The sequence below is a fragment of the Halichondria panicea genome, chromosome 5 (assembly GCF_963675165.1).
Source record: "Halichondria panicea chromosome 5, odHalPani1.1, whole genome shotgun sequence".
Taxonomy (NCBI): domain Eukaryota; kingdom Metazoa; phylum Porifera; class Demospongiae; order Suberitida; family Halichondriidae; genus Halichondria; species Halichondria panicea.
The window spans coordinates 3,899,969-3,915,027 of NC_087381.1; the positions used below are offsets into that span (position 1 = coordinate 3,899,969).

Genomic DNA, 15,059 nt, shown 5'->3' on the forward strand with positions numbered 1-15,059 from the left:
GTTATTACTGGCATGATCAATTCAGCTGGATTTGGTAGAGTGTAAATGTATTTTCTTGTATTGTACTCGTTTATTGCGCTATCTCGCAGTTGAGTTATAATATTAATGTATGACCATCATTTATTGTTTACTCTTGTCATATACATACGTTCAAATCCCCATGACTCATCAAATGTTTTTTTTATCTAAAAAAGTGATCATAATTATTATGTCGTAAGGTGTGTACCCACTAGTGATACAGTTTCTAAATATAAACATTCTCCGAAGTCATGTGTATTTTGTAAAGGGTCAATATGTCCTATTGATGCTGTTAGTTGTAGGCAAGGAGAAAAATTAATTCGGGGGACAGGAACTCGATCTCTCGAAGGATGTAGAAAAGGGTTTGAATGGTTAGCCAGCTGTGATGTTGAAGGATAGTAGGGTAGCATATCATATATAACTGGTTAGGGGTGAAATTGTTCTCAGTTGATATGGCATAATTGTTCCACGATTCAACGAAAGAATCCAGTGTCTGTTGAATCCTAGGGATGTACACGTAGTGTAGACAGTATACATCAACTTCATTTAAAGGATCTAACTTCCCATCTGCTTCAAGTAGTTTGAAAGTATCATGAAACAGTACCACAACGCAACGGTACACATCACGCCACAGGCGTTCAACTCTTTCATTATGAGTAGATGACCCAGTTATCACGCAGCTTGTATTTGAGTGCTGTTCCATCATACATCTCCAGACATCTATATTTTCTCCTTCTAAGTCTGACCGAATATGAGTTGGCAATCCATGTTCTTGAACAGCTCCTGAGAAACATGAGAGCACAGTAACAGCACGGTTATTGTTGCTACACTTTAAAAAAATTATCAAACGAGAATATCCATCAATTGCAGCATGTGTAACTAGACGGTATTTGATGAGCTTGTGGTGGCCATCTAAATGCCACACATAATTTAGCCCATCCGCATGATAGATGCTTCTGCGAGCAGCAGTACCCACGGGATCAATCCTGTGAATTGATGCCCTAATTCGAGTACGAGGGAGAAATATGCTCTGTCTTCGTAGGTGTCCCGTTAACAACACTTCACCATCATTTGGATGGGATTGTTTGATCTCAGCAACAATATTGTCCAACACCTGATCGGAAACAGGGGAATACCGATCAAAGGACACACCTTCTTCCATCTTCTGATACAGTGTTGATCGACTGACTCCAAGGATGTCTGCTATTTTTGTGTACGAAAACATCAGTGTTCGTAAAAACTCAATGTCTTCGACATCCAACTCACACCTCGGTCTTCCCACACTCGTACTCCTACATATGTACATACACAAACATAATTAATCAACATCACTGATAGATTATAATCTCAAAAAGCTTCCTCAATATTTGTACTGTACATCTATACCTGTACCTTCTTTCCCCAAGCAGAGTGCTTGACAGTCCCTCCATTATTTCCGCAACTATTACATCTTGATGATTCACTGAGTTTGCACTGGTCGCCATTGGTAACTGTGTATTAATTGATGGCACATGTAAGTTTTGGTCACGTGAGTGAATTTTTATCCTAGTCAAAGTTAAAAAGGAGTCGACGTCATAAAAACAAGTCAATGTTTACCAGATAGTTGTACATACCTAAGATAGGATTAGTGGGAAGCACCTAGATAGGATTACCTTTTGTGCAACCCCTTCCATGCAACCCCTTCCATGCACTGTGTTAGACTGTGTCGACTCCTTTCAAAACATCGACTCTTTTGCAAAACATTGACCAGGCCTTTAATTAAATTTAAGCTGAGCTGGATACTGGAGCAGCTGTCTCAGAGGAGGCAGTTCTCTATGGACCAGCTAAGCGGTCTCACAACAGACTGTGTTTGTGGTACGAGGCCTTAAATTATCAGCGTAACTGGTGACATCCGTTCTAAATTTCCGAAAGTGTTCACGGAGATGAGTATGCTATTAAGATGAGTATGGGGCTGTACCACGAAATGTAGCATTCCCCAAGGTGAAGGAAGAACTGCTTAGAATGAAGGTGTAATCTCAGAAATCAAAGAGCCCACACAGTGGTGCTGCCAAGCATGTCGAATCTGTGTGGACCCACTTAACATCAACGTTAGCCCAGCTAGCCGGTGCTAAGATCTTTAGAAAATCGATGCTAATAGCGGATTCGGATTCTGGCAGATCCCGCTAGCTGAATAATTTATCACACCATTTGGGAGATACTCAAGTGCTCTTCCAACGTAGGGATCCTCAATGGAGTGGTGTGTATGATGGACGATGTTCTCGCTCGTCTGGTCGCAGTTATGACACGAATAGAAGCAGCTGGTGTCAACACTAAATTGTAAAATTCCTGGGCCACATCATTGATCAAGATGGCATCACTGACAAAATTGCAGCTATAATCAATATGGAAGCGCGTCCCAGAGTTTCCAATGTCCCAGAGTTACGCTCGGCATGGCTAATCACTCTCCCAAGTTAGCACAACTAAGCAGCCCCATCAAGAACAAGCTTTCAACCAAATCAAGAGAGAGCTGACTCAACCCACAGTTTTGGCCTTATACAATCCAACCGCTCTAACAAAAGTCTCAGCAGACGTCTTATAAAAAAACAATGACCAGTGGCAACCCGTGGTTTATGCCTCCAGGTCCATGACAAGAAGATACATACACTCAGGTGGAGAAGGAAGTATTACCTGGGCTTGTGATCGCTGGGACACGCTTTTGAGATAGAACAGACCTATCCTCAATACGAACCTATCCTCAATACGACCTAGGGTACTGAGATTTCGCCAAACGCTAGCCTCCCACGTACCAGGAAAACTACTGCAGATGCACTCTCAAGGGCACCAGTTAACCCCGGGAGCGACCCAGAACAGCTAGAACAGGAAACAGAGTTCTATACAGCAATGGTTGTGAAGACATTGCCAGCAAGAAGACATTGCCAGCAAGGAAGAGGCTCGAAGAGTACAAACAGTTCTAAGATCGAGATCCAGAATGCGCTAAAGTCAAAGCATACTGCCTCACACACTGGCCAGAAAAACCTTACTGGGAAGAGTCTATCCATGATGATCTGTTGCTTCACAATCATCAGCTAGTAGTGCCGCAGGCAATGTATGAAGAGACCCTGACTCAGGGGAGCTACCTACACTAAACGGAAAGCAACTTGTGTGATTGCTGGTACCATGGAGGCTTTACGGCCACGAGCTGCAGGCGACATAAGTTAACAAAAAGCTGGTATCTTTTGGTCTTTTGGAATCTGTAACGAGCCTGAACGATGGCTGAAGAAGGTGAAGCGACGACGGGAGCACGTGGAACCCAAGGCCTGCCAGTGTAGCCAGCGACGGGCTGTGGTTCAGACCTGAGGCTTATGCTGGAAGGTAGACTAACGGACATGGGCCGGCGTCCAGCTAATGTTCAAGCCTTTGTGGACTCTGGCGAGGAGGATCAAGCACCTATGCTCAGGCTCAGTGATGCAGACGGCGTGTTCCTAGAAGTGGATTTGGCGACAACTAGACCAGACCTGGAGCCAGAGGAGGATGACTCTAGGAGGGCGGCGCCACCGTGACCAGACTTTTGGAGGAGCCAGACTAGCCTGGAAGAGAGGTTGAGAGCTCAAGCAGAGGACACTTGTTGAGGGATGCTCAGAGGACAATAGAACAGCTGACACTGCTCCAGAAACAATGATTTACAAGATGGAAACCACACAGTAAACTACAGTTTACACTGAAGTTTACAGCTCTGTGCACTCCAGGTTTTAGAGTTGTATACTGTTGTAAATGAACCAAGATTTAACAACATGGTTTACAATTATGTGCATGTCAAGTTTCCCTTTTGTACACCTGTTGTACACTAAGTGTAATCTCCTGGAAATTATGATGTAGACCACAAGTTTTTAATTTTAAATAATGTGTTGTAAACTTAAAGTATTAGTTATTATGATCATCGTATAATTATTATGAGTTCAATCATGAAATGTTCAACAGTTTCAACATTATAACAATTCGATTCTTGGCCGAGTGAATCTGTAGCAATGGAAACAATGTCAATGTTAGTTAAGAACAGCTAACTAAATAATTGTACTGTCTCACCATTGAAGAGTTCCTGCAGCCTCAGGTGTAGACTCAACAGAATCATCTCCTGAAATAGAAGTGCCGTTATTAGTAGCTAGGAAATGTTATTATTATACCCATGCATCAAAGTATATTATGATAGAGAAGACAGTATCGAACAGCGTGGGTGATGTAATCTATCAGATTACATCACCCACACTTGGATTGGTCAGTATGCAAATTCCAAGCTTGTGACAGATACAGAAAGTCACGTTACTCTCCGCATACATCTGATGTACAGTATGCATACGTTCCATACTCTTTCTCTATCATATACTCTTGCATGCATGTATGCACATAAAATTATAAGCACTAACATGATAAGTTTTCGTACCTGGATTCCTTACAGTCCGTACAGCCCATTTTGGAGCATCGGCCGGAGGATGAGTCTTGGAAGGCTCACCGTATCGCCTAACTTTTTTGGCGACCAGTCCAGCAGGCATAGACTTTTGTTCTTGCCTACCATCCAGATGCTCCATAAATTCATCAAGTTCTGTAATTTTTGTAAATAATTATTATGTAACTGCATGAACACTAACTTACTCTGAGAACGCCACAGTAGTCGGTGTTCTACTATTCCATTGGGGTTTTCTGGGTCATCCGATTCCTCTGTCATAAAACCTAAATTAAGATGGCGCCAATATCGTTCCATTTCTCTGGGAGTAACCACATTGGCCCTCCTCTGGAATTTCTACACGTACAATCACCATAACTGTTACCGTCCAATATATTACACAAATCTTACCCTCTCGCGTCGAGAACGATATTTTCTTCGCTTGGACTGCTCCTCAGCAAATTCCTCCTTCCCATCTTGCTGCTGTAGGTGTTGACGTCGGAGGTTCTCAAAACATCGCTTCACTGCCACTATAAGCTTAAAAGTAAGATATGCCTACTAGCTAAAAAACTTACCTTTGATTTCCTTCTCTGAAAATTTGCAATCAGGTTGCTGCGATATCTCTTTGATAATTGCTGTATGCACGAGCTTGTTTTCAGTAGAAGAGAACCTAAAAAATGTAATCAGTGTCAAAATTTGCTCATTTGTAATTGTTAACACAACTTACATTTGAGACGCAACAAACTGCTTGTCTATATTTGCATGAACAGTAGAGACCTTCACCTGATAGTTATTAAGTAATCTTAACGTGACTTGAAAATGCACAGAAGACGTACCGTTAATTCTCTGGTAACTACTCTTTTTCTCTTCCCACTGCTGCTGTCAGGTGAGCTTGAGCTCAGAGGTGTCTGAGATTCTGTCCTCCATTTCTCTACTTCATCAAGCCTCTGTTGAAGTTGCGACTGCTGATTCTCCAGGTTTATTTGGCCTTGTAGAACTTGTTGTAGAATGCTTTGCTGATTTTGTAGTAAGGCCATTATACTTCCATCACTTGCACTAGCACCTGCTCCTGTGGAAAACCGGCTTTGTGGTGTGGTTCGTGGTGTGGTTGGTTCATCTTCAAGTGGATCAAAAGAGCTATTGCTGTGCTGTGGAGATAAACTTTCATCTCTAACCTTTCATCTCTAACCATACTCGAGGCCAAGTCACTCAAGCTCATTCCAGGCAAGTAACCTGGAGTTGGATGATCAGCATTGGCTTGAATAGGCTGGAGAGCTCTCCGTTGCGGTTGGGAACGACCCCTTGGAGTTCCACACACCAAGCTCTGAGCGGCATTAGGTCTTCTTGATGAGGAGTAGAAGCTTTGCGTACCGGTACTAGGACCTCTCCTCTGCATATTATTATATTTCTCGCTAGCTAGCTGTCGACACTTAAACTTGAGTTGACACCTGTTGTTCTAATTAAAAGATCTTCCCGCTCAAAAAGCAAAAAGTTGAAGATCTACTAGGCGAGGCCAGTCACAGATATGCCATACCCCATTGTAATAATAGGCGTAGCTAGATCTAGCATCCATGGTTATAGGCTCCGCCCAACTGCCTAGTAGCTGGCTGGATCTAGACTAGACTATAGCTATGCTACATCATGGAGAAGAGATTTCACTGCTTCCATTGCAACCTAAAAATTGGGAAAACACTGTACTACCAACACAAGAAGAAATACTACACTCCTTCTACAAACACATGGCAGAAAGTGGCACAGGATCAGGAGGCTGACACAGATGAATTTTATTTCCCTAGTGATGAATCTGGTAAGCGTCTGTAAGTAGTGCCAACATTATGTACGTATATGTATTGGCTGGCATGGAATGTTTTATACTCTTGCTGGTGTATGTGCTGGTGTATGTGCTACAGATGTACTGTATTTTATACACATTCCATCAATCTATCTAGAAAACGATGAATATCCTGATGATAATTATGAGCACAACGATGTTGACTCAGCAGATGAGCAGACTGATTTGAGTGATGATAGCGAAAATGTAAGCTAGCCATCGACTTGTATCAATAATACATTTTTAATAACTCCTCTAGGAAATAGAAAATTCAGTAACTGAAGTATGGTTCGATACGGATGATGTTGATGATTCTGTGTCTCAGACTACTACCTTTGAATCGCGAACGAAAAAAACGGTCCGCTTTTATATCATGTTTTTACTATTGTGGCAATCGATGTTCAAGCTGTCCGACTCAGGGATGACTGTTTTGTTTTTGTATTTGTCTATGATACTCTCTTTGGTTCTTGCCCCAGTAAACATTGAAGGTATTCAGGAATTCATTGATATGGTACCTAAGAGTACTTCAGCTGCTAAAAAGCTTATTGGAGAAGTGGGCGATCCGTTCCTGAAGAATGTGAGCTGCCCTCAATGTCACTCCTTGTATTCGTTACACTTGTGCAAGATTGTGAATCCAGATAAAAGTGTTTCAAGTCTACATTGTTCACACGTTGCATTTCCTAATCATCCGCATAGTCGCCAAAGGCTACCTTGTAACGCTCAATTAATGAAGACCATTAAAACATCAAGTGGTTCCACGTCCCTATATCCTAGACAGATGTTTTGTTACCAAAGTATTATAGAGGTGCTTAGAAGTAAGCTAATGACACCTGGATTCTTCGAGAAAACTGAGCTTTGGAGAAAGAGACGTGTCGAAACATCAACATTGCGTGATGTATATGATGGAAGAGTTTGGAACGAGTTTCTTTGCCCTGGTGGAATACCTTTTTTGTCTGCACCATACAATTTTGCTCTAGCTCTAAATGTTGATTAGTTCCAGCCCTTCAAGTATAGCAATTACTCTCTCGGAGCTATATATGTCGGAATACAAAATTTACCTCGACGTGAGAGGTACTTAAATGAAAATGTTATACTTCTTGGAGTTATGCCTGGACCACATGAACCCAAAAAAGATTGCAATACCTATCTTAAACCCTTTGCAAATGAACTCCTGGAGCTTTGGAACGGAATTGTTATGAAAAATTGTTCTGGTATGAATATATTTGTAAGAGCGGCTTTAATCTGTGTAACATGCCAGAAAGGTATCAGGTTTTGTGGGACATAATGCTCTTCGTGCGTGCTCACGATGCTTAAAAATGTTTCCAACACAACACTTCGGAGAAAAGGCGGACTATACAGGAACTGACCGTGAAACTTGGCCTTGTCGCTCTCTAGACACACACAAACATTTTGCTACTATCCACAGAGAAGCAAGAACAAAAGCAGAACAAAAAGCGATCGAAAGGGAATATGGATGTAGATACTCAGTTCTGCTCGTATTACCATACTTTGACGTCATCAAATACACAGTAGTGGATCCAATGCACAATTTATTGCTTGGGACTGCCAAGCACATGCTGAATGTTTGGGTGTCAAAGGAACTAGTTAGCAAGGCACACTTTCTGATCATTCAACAGACTGTTGACTCATTCACAGCACCTTCTGATGTTGGGCGTATACCCTCGAAAATTGCATCTGGCTTCTCTGGTTTTACTGCCGAACAGTGGCGTAATTGGACATTGATTTATTCTCTGTGTTCTCTCAAGGGAATTCTTCCTCACAGGGATTATGATTGCTGGTTATTATTTGTTAAGGCTGTTTCTATTCTGTGCCAAAGACAAGTAACAATTACAGAGGTTGAAAGAGGTGATGCTCTACTAATGGATTTCTGTGAGGTATTTGAATCCCTTTATGGCAAAGAACAGTACACCATCAACCTGCACTTACATGCTCATCTGAAAGAGTGCATTTTAGATTTTGGTCCTGTTTACTCATTTTGGCTTTTCAGCTACGAAAGGATGAACGGAATCTTAGGATCATTTCATACAAATAGTCACGATATATCTTTACAGATTATGAGACGATATATGTCTTGCCAGCGTGTTTCAGTTGCTCATTGGCCACCAGACTTCAAGCGTCAATTTGCTCCACTACTTGATAGACATTTCTTTGAAGAAGGATCACTCAAAGCTCATTCTTTAACACAGGCTCTAAATGACTTTAGTACCAATGACTTAAATGTTATTCCCCCAGTATCAGAAAGTGCCTGGCAATCGACGGACAAGGAAGAACTGGCATCCCTTTTAACTTTGTTTATTGGTCACGAGGATTACACACTGCTTTTATTATACCAAAAAGCATCTGCAGTAATTGTTGGGGGGTTTGTGCTTGGATCAGCTTTGAGTCGGCATATTACTAAGTCCCATGTAATGGCTATTCATCCTGACTTTCCTAATGAGCTCTATCTTGCGAGAATAGATAATTTTTGTCGAGTCAATGTTCACGATAATTTGAATAATAGTAGTCAATCTCACTGGATCGCACGAGTTACTTTTCATGACCCTCATGTATGCAAAGTCTGGTTTGGTGGTCCAACACAAGTATGGTGTAGGTCATTAACAACAGGTGCATACTATATCGAACTTTCTTCTATAAAAACTAGAGTAGCTTACTGTGAACATGAGGTTGATTTTGGGAGTCGTATTGGCAAACAAATTGTTTTAGTTGTATCAGTTTTGTCAGACTACAGTTCGTAGTTAATTATAATCGTGCACACAACCAACACACAACCAACGCCATCATGAAGTTCAATCCTCATATCCTCCACAAGCTGCTCGCGCTGGTTTTTATCCATGGTTATAACATTTTTTTCTGTAGAAGCAAACACCTCAGGCAGAAGTAAAGGTTGAGTGACACTTTGTAGTGAATTCGCTAGTAGTTCATCATACTTTTTATGCACTGTACACCTGTCGATTTTCTCTTTTTCTTCAGCAATCCTTTTCTTCAGCAATCCGTTTACTTTCCTGCATAAGTTTGTTTTGCAAGAACATGTTCATTCCTTTTTCTGCTGTTTCTAGTCCTTCAATTTGCTGGCTAAATTCTTCCCTTTTTTTCCATCGTTTACATAAGTTGTTTTCAAAAAGGTTAAGAGAATCACGCTTCTGTGCTGCCACTATTGCCTTCTTTTTATTTCGGTATCGTTGTCGTCTTCTTTGCTTTGACTTTATAGACCGCTGTCCTCTACAAGGTGACACCTACACGAAAACAGTAACATTGTAAATACACTTACTTGATCATCGAAGTTTAATTTTCTTTTGGCCTTGCATTCCTTCTGAATGCTTTGTGGAGGAGTCTGATCAGTGAATGTATGATCTGTAATATTCAACTTAGTGCCTGCTAAGGATTCAGGGAGAGGAGAGGGCAACAATGAAGGGGACCTCGGCTTTGTTTCCATTAAATACATACTCTGCATATTAAAATAATTATTAATTATGATAAAATGTAGGCCTACGTATGTCTGCTCACCATCATTTCTGCGTCTTGATGGTCATATCCCTTGCTCATCAAAATATTAAAGCAGTGATCAGATGATCCTGGGTCTTTAGATGGGCTGCTCATGATCTGAAGTAGCAAAATACAAATCTTGATGCGCTTTAATTCATATCTGTTCACATGCGACCTCTGACCCCAGATGGAGATTTGATGGCAACCAGTATTTAGTGGAATCCCAGTTCAGTACAGTAGCCCACATGCATACGGTAAGTGTGTCTAATATCTAGATAAGTATATCTGATATAAGTATACCTGATATACAAAGCGTTTGCCTTCGCATATCATATTATTGAGCCCTCTGTTAAAATAGTTAGCTAGCTAGCTGTTGTTGTACTAGTAGGGTTGTTGTACTAGTAGGCAGGAATGTGTGTGTTGTGTTTGAGTGTTTCCTGACCGGCGATCTTGTAGGCAGGAATGTGTGTGTTGTGTGTTGTGTTTGAGTGTTTCCTGACCGGCGATCTTGCCTCACGGCGGTCTTGTAGGCAGGAATGTGTGTGTTGTGTTTGAGTGTTTCCTGACCGGCGATCTTGCCTCACGGCGGTCTTGTAGGCAGGAATGTGTGTGTTGTGTTTGAGTGTTTCCTGACCGGCGATCTTGCCTCACGGCGGTCTTGTAGGCAGGAATGTGTGTGTTGTGTTTGAGTGTTTCCTGACCGGCGATCTTGCCTCACGGCGGTCTTGTAGGCAGGAATGTGTGTGTTGTGTTTGAGTGTTTCCTGACCGGCGATCTTGCCTCACGGCGGTCTTGTAGGCAGGAATGTGTGTGTTGTGTTTGAGTGTTTCCTGACCGGCGATCTTGCCTCACGGCGGTCTTGTAGGCAGGAATGTGTGTGTGTGTGTTGTGTGTGTTGTGTTGAGATCAGGAATAGTTTGCTTATAATAGTTGTGGTTGATTATTTTACATGTATACGCTAAACTTATAATTATATTATGCTTATTCATTTCGTGTAGGAACCGTGCAAGAACTTTGAATTGAGCTCAAGAACTGTGGCTATAATACTGCATGCTGAGTCTACAGATCATTGTAAACTTTAGATGTCAATTGTAAACTTCATATGTCATTGTAAACTATGTGTAGATTTGAAGTATCCAGCTCTTCAAGTGTTCAGTGCAGAACACTCCACATATCAGACAAGGCTTTGTACACTACATAGTGCTATGCCCCATTTACAAAATTGTACACTACTGTACACTAGGACATCTGACCCTGTGTGACAGAGGAGAGGGTACACCTGAGGGAGTCTGCAGAGGAGGAGGCTGCTGCTGTGAGGGAGCAGCAAATTTAAGAGAATGTGGACTGCGAGCAAATTACTATGTATCATGATGAATGTTGTAATAAAGATTATGAGATCGCTACGCTGCGGAGCGTGTCACGACGAACACGACGAGCCCTCGCCCGGTAGCAGCCAGAGATGTAGTGCCCCGCACGAGCCCTCGCCCGGTAACGGTAGTTGTAGTACCAGACCGCCCGGTAGCAGCCAGATTCATAGGGGATACTGTTAGTGGTGATAGGAGGGGGAAGGCCCCTGCTGGGAACCCAGACGTGCGGTTCGAGGATTGGTTGCCAACACTGAAGAGGGCTTCCAAATGGAATAGGTGGTCTGAGGAGGAGTCTCTCCTGCAATTAGCTGGCCACCTACGAGGTAAAGCCCTGCAGGAATGGAACCTGTTGAGTGCAGTGGAGGCCATACGTCGTAGGATAGATCCCCACAATAGAGTGATAGCAGCGACGGACTTCAGGCATGCTTCACAAGCCGAAGGAGCTGATTACATCAGGCGGCTGTTTCAACTGGCTTATGGGGGTGACAGATGTGAGACAAGAGACACAATGTTACATGGTCAACTGCATGGAGGGCTGCGGTATGATGTGGTCAAGAGCCCAGTCGTACCAAGAGCTTTGTTTAGCTGCCAGACAGGAGGAGAAGAGGGTGGCCGAGTTAAGGCGTAGACAACTCTATACCAGTAGTACTCACACCTCCATCAACAAAGACCCAGGGAGGTTTTCAACAATCTACCCAAAAGAACCTATCAGTCGGAGATGTTATCTATGTGACTCCCCTGATCATTTAGCTAGGCAGTGTAAGGCACGGAAGACAAGAGTCGAGGTATTTCCAACCAACCAAACCTGCTGGTACCTCCGCTCAGAGCAGAACGATGCCATGATTACAGAGGAAGCAGAAGATCCTAGACAATACTTGTACTCATCTGATGAGGATGGACAAGTAGGGCAGATAAGAGTGGAAGACAGGGGTGGCAAATTCCGAGCAGTTCCAGTACAAGTCCCAGCAAAGGGAGTGATCGACACTGGTGCCGATATTAATATCATTGGGGCAGATTTGTTTAGGCAGGTTGCTACTGTCAACCGGTTGCGAAAGCGGGAGCTTAAAAACCCTGATAAGATACCCCATACCCCATACGTATGATCAACGCCCATTTAAGCTCCATGGCAAGATCATGTTAGACATTACCTTTTTAGACAGTGTATGTGAAGATGGACTCACCAGAACAACTTCTCCTTTCTGAGGGGGTTTGTCGCCAACTTGGCATCGTGTCCTACCACCCTAGTTTGGGAATAGAGCCTGTCAAAGAGATGCAGCAGCAGCAGCAGGTAGTGAAGGTACGCCTAGTGGGAGCCGTACGTGTGCTGCCGTTATCTAGCTCAGTAGTGCAGCTGGCGGTAGAGAGGGGAGAGCAACTAGACAGACCAGTGCCTACTCAAGATTTCACTGGAGCTGGCCTGCGATTCTGTGAAACACTGGTCAGTAGAATGGATGGATTGGCACAGGTGGTAGTCTACTGGATTCACGCAGTGCCTGAGTGAGGGAATTTGCATGGGATCTGCCACTGCAAGCCATGAGTTAGAGGTCAGGGTGGTAAGTACTGACGATGAGGATACTCGTCGGCTCTTCAAAGAAGAAGCAGCTAGTTTGACTTGGCAAGAGAGGGATCTGCTGAACGGACTACTATTTCAGTACCACGAAGCTTTTGCACTCAATGACGACGAGACAGGACTAGTAATGCTAGAAATAGACACGAGCAATGCGTGTCCCAAACAGCAAGCGCCGCGACGAGCACCCTTTGCGTTGCGCCAAGAAATAGCGAAGCAATTTAGACCATCCTCTAGTGATTCCCTATTGTTCTAGTCAAAAAGAAAGATGGTTCATTGAGGTTCTGTGTTGATTACAGGGAGCTCAACTCAGTCACCAAATCTGACTTGTTTCCCTTACCACGAATCGACGACCTATTGATCAGCTGGGGAAATCCAGATTCTTCTCCACACTGGACCTTGCCTCCGGTTACTGGCAGGTACAGGTCCACCCAAACTCCATGGAAAAGACAGCTTTTATCACCCATCAGGGGCTGTATGAGTTTATGGTAATGCCCTTTGGCCTCAAGAATGCGCCAGCTGTCTTTCAGAGGCTAATGCAGCAGGTTCTCCGCGGGGACGATGGAGTCCCTTTTGTCTCTGTGTATTTGGACGACATTCTTGTTTTCTCTTGAACCTTTGACGACCACGTACGCCATCTACAGTTGGTCATAGAACGGTTGCAGAGTGCTGGACTGAAACTTAAACCTTGCCAGACAGTCGAGTACCTTGGACACTTGATCACTCCAGAAGGAAACCCACAGCGCGTGTCTGCTGTCAAGGAATTCCCAAGACCTAAATACGAAGTGCGCCAGTTTTTGGGACTCACATCCTACTATGTTTGTTAAGAGCTTTGCGCGAACTGCACAGCGCGCTGACACGAAAGTCGGAAAACTGCGAAACTGCTTTTTTGAAACAATTTTTACTTCCTGCGCCAATTTTATGTTACCCAAATTTTGAAAAACCTTTTAGACTTGAGACAGACGCTAGCATTAAAGGCCTGGGAACGGTCCTCTCTCAAGAACAACTTGACGGAAAGTACCACCCCGTGGCATCAGAGCCCTCTCACCACAGGAGAGGAACTATTCGATAACAGAACTAGAAACCCTAGCAGTAGTGTGGTCAGTAAGCCACTTCAAGGCTTACTTCTATGGACATGAAGTTACGGTGTACAGCGACCACTCTGCGGTCAAAGCTGTGTTGGAGACCCCCAACCCATCTGGCAAGCATGCCAGATGGTGGATGAAGGTGTTTGGCAGTGGGATCAAGACCATCAACATTGTGTACCGGGCTGGTATGGAGAATGCAAATGCTGATGCACTCTCACGGAATCCTACTGGACCCACACCCCCTGTTGCCGAGTTTGAGCAAGTGCAGGTAGCCTCGGTACAAGCAACCATACCCCAATTATTACAAGCTAGCTGTCTCCCAAACTTTGCAACCTACTGACACGTCTGTTCAGTCTGATTTTGCTCGTGAGCAGCGTAAAGACTTTTAATTGATGACAAATTGCCAAATGATGAGCAGAAAGCTCACCGAATTGCAGCGCAGGCTTTACAATTTTCAGATATTTTATTTTTTGTTGATACTAAGAATGGTGGACAGAAGAGATGTGCTGTACCCAAACACTTGTGTGATCAAGTAATGACGGAGAACCACAGTAGTCCAATGGCCGGGCATTTTGCTGGAGGAAAATTATACAAGTCCTTGTGCCGTCACTGGTGGTGGCCCCGTATGTACAGCGATGTGGTTGTATTTTGTAGATCATGTCCAGTGTTTAATTGTCAACAGCCATGGACGAGTAAACAAGCCACCTTTACACCCTATACCTGTCCAAAGACCATTTCAAATATTCGGGGTGGATATTATGGATCCCAGCAAGCACGTGGTCGTATTTCAAGATTTCTTAACGAAATGGCCTCAGGTTTTCCCTGTGAAAGACCAGAAGGCAATTACACTGGCAGGTAATCCCTACTTTCGGAGCTTTATTGTCTGATCGTGGAACTCTCTCATCTGATGCTGGACTTGTGTAAGTTGATGGGCATTTGATGGGCATTAAAAAGTTGAACACAACTGCCCGCAATGTGACGGGATGGTAGAAAGATTCAACAGAACCCTAAAGACTATCCTAAGAAAACATGCCGCGACGTTTGGAGATCAGTGGGACATATATTTGTATGGTGTCCTGTATGCTTACCGGATCAGAATGTTGAGCAAGTTGGACAAGCAGCCACTGGAATGTTTTGGCTGGTTTGATTATGATAATTGGTTTTGTTGCTTCACACTCTGACATTGAAGTTGAAGGAATCGATTGGGTGGAACCAGTACTGGTGTGGGTGGCTATTTGTATGCCGACTGGTTCAGGAAAGTCCACGT

At 43.4% G+C, this 15,059-nt stretch overlaps 3 protein-coding genes and 2 long non-coding RNA genes across 5 annotated transcripts; 2 read left to right on the forward strand and 3 right to left on the reverse strand.

The window, feature by feature from the left end:
• Positions 1 to 214: 214 nt before the first annotated feature.
• On the reverse strand, positions 215 to 1,676 carry LOC135335697 (uncharacterized). The gene is made up of 2 exons (XM_064531245.1): positions 1,411 to 1,676; positions 215 to 1,310 (listed from the first exon to the last, which is right to left on the reverse strand). Exons 1-2 carry the CDS (start codon positions 1,500 to 1,502, stop codon positions 311 to 313), a joined length of 1,092 nt encoding a protein of 363 aa, XP_064387315.1. The 5' UTR covers positions 1,503 to 1,676; the 3' UTR covers positions 215 to 310.
• Positions 1,677 to 3,901: 2,225 nt separating this feature from the next.
• Positions 3,902 to 5,626, reverse strand: LOC135335704 (uncharacterized). The gene is made up of 8 exons (XM_064531250.1): positions 5,272 to 5,626; positions 5,163 to 5,218; positions 5,011 to 5,105; positions 4,847 to 4,965; positions 4,645 to 4,792; positions 4,436 to 4,594; positions 4,081 to 4,129; positions 3,902 to 4,014 (listed from the first exon to the last, which is right to left on the reverse strand). Coding segments are annotated over exons 1-8 (828 nt in total). The 5' UTR covers positions 5,473 to 5,626; the 3' UTR covers positions 3,902 to 4,013.
• Positions 5,627 to 5,781: 155 nt separating this feature from the next.
• LOC135335703 (uncharacterized) lies at positions 5,782 to 9,162 on the forward strand. The gene is made up of 3 exons (XM_064531249.1): positions 5,782 to 6,242; positions 6,385 to 6,473; positions 6,526 to 9,162. The coding sequence occupies exons 1-3, from the start codon at positions 6,077 to 6,079 to the stop codon at positions 7,258 to 7,260; spliced, it is 990 nt and encodes a 329-aa protein (XP_064387319.1). The 5' UTR covers positions 5,782 to 6,076; the 3' UTR covers positions 7,261 to 9,162.
• A 98-nt stretch (positions 9,163 to 9,260) lies between these two features.
• Positions 9,261 to 9,926, reverse strand: LOC135335706 (uncharacterized). The gene is made up of 3 exons (XR_010394586.1): positions 9,792 to 9,926; positions 9,556 to 9,732; positions 9,261 to 9,520 (listed from the first exon to the last, which is right to left on the reverse strand). It is a non-coding gene; the product is annotated as an uncharacterized LOC135335706 (long non-coding RNA).
• Positions 9,894 to 10,918, forward strand: LOC135335705 (uncharacterized). Its single transcript, XR_010394585.1, has 2 exons — positions 9,894 to 10,024; positions 10,769 to 10,918. It is a non-coding gene; the product is annotated as an uncharacterized LOC135335705 (long non-coding RNA).
• Positions 10,919 to 15,059: the final 4,141 nt, after the last annotated feature.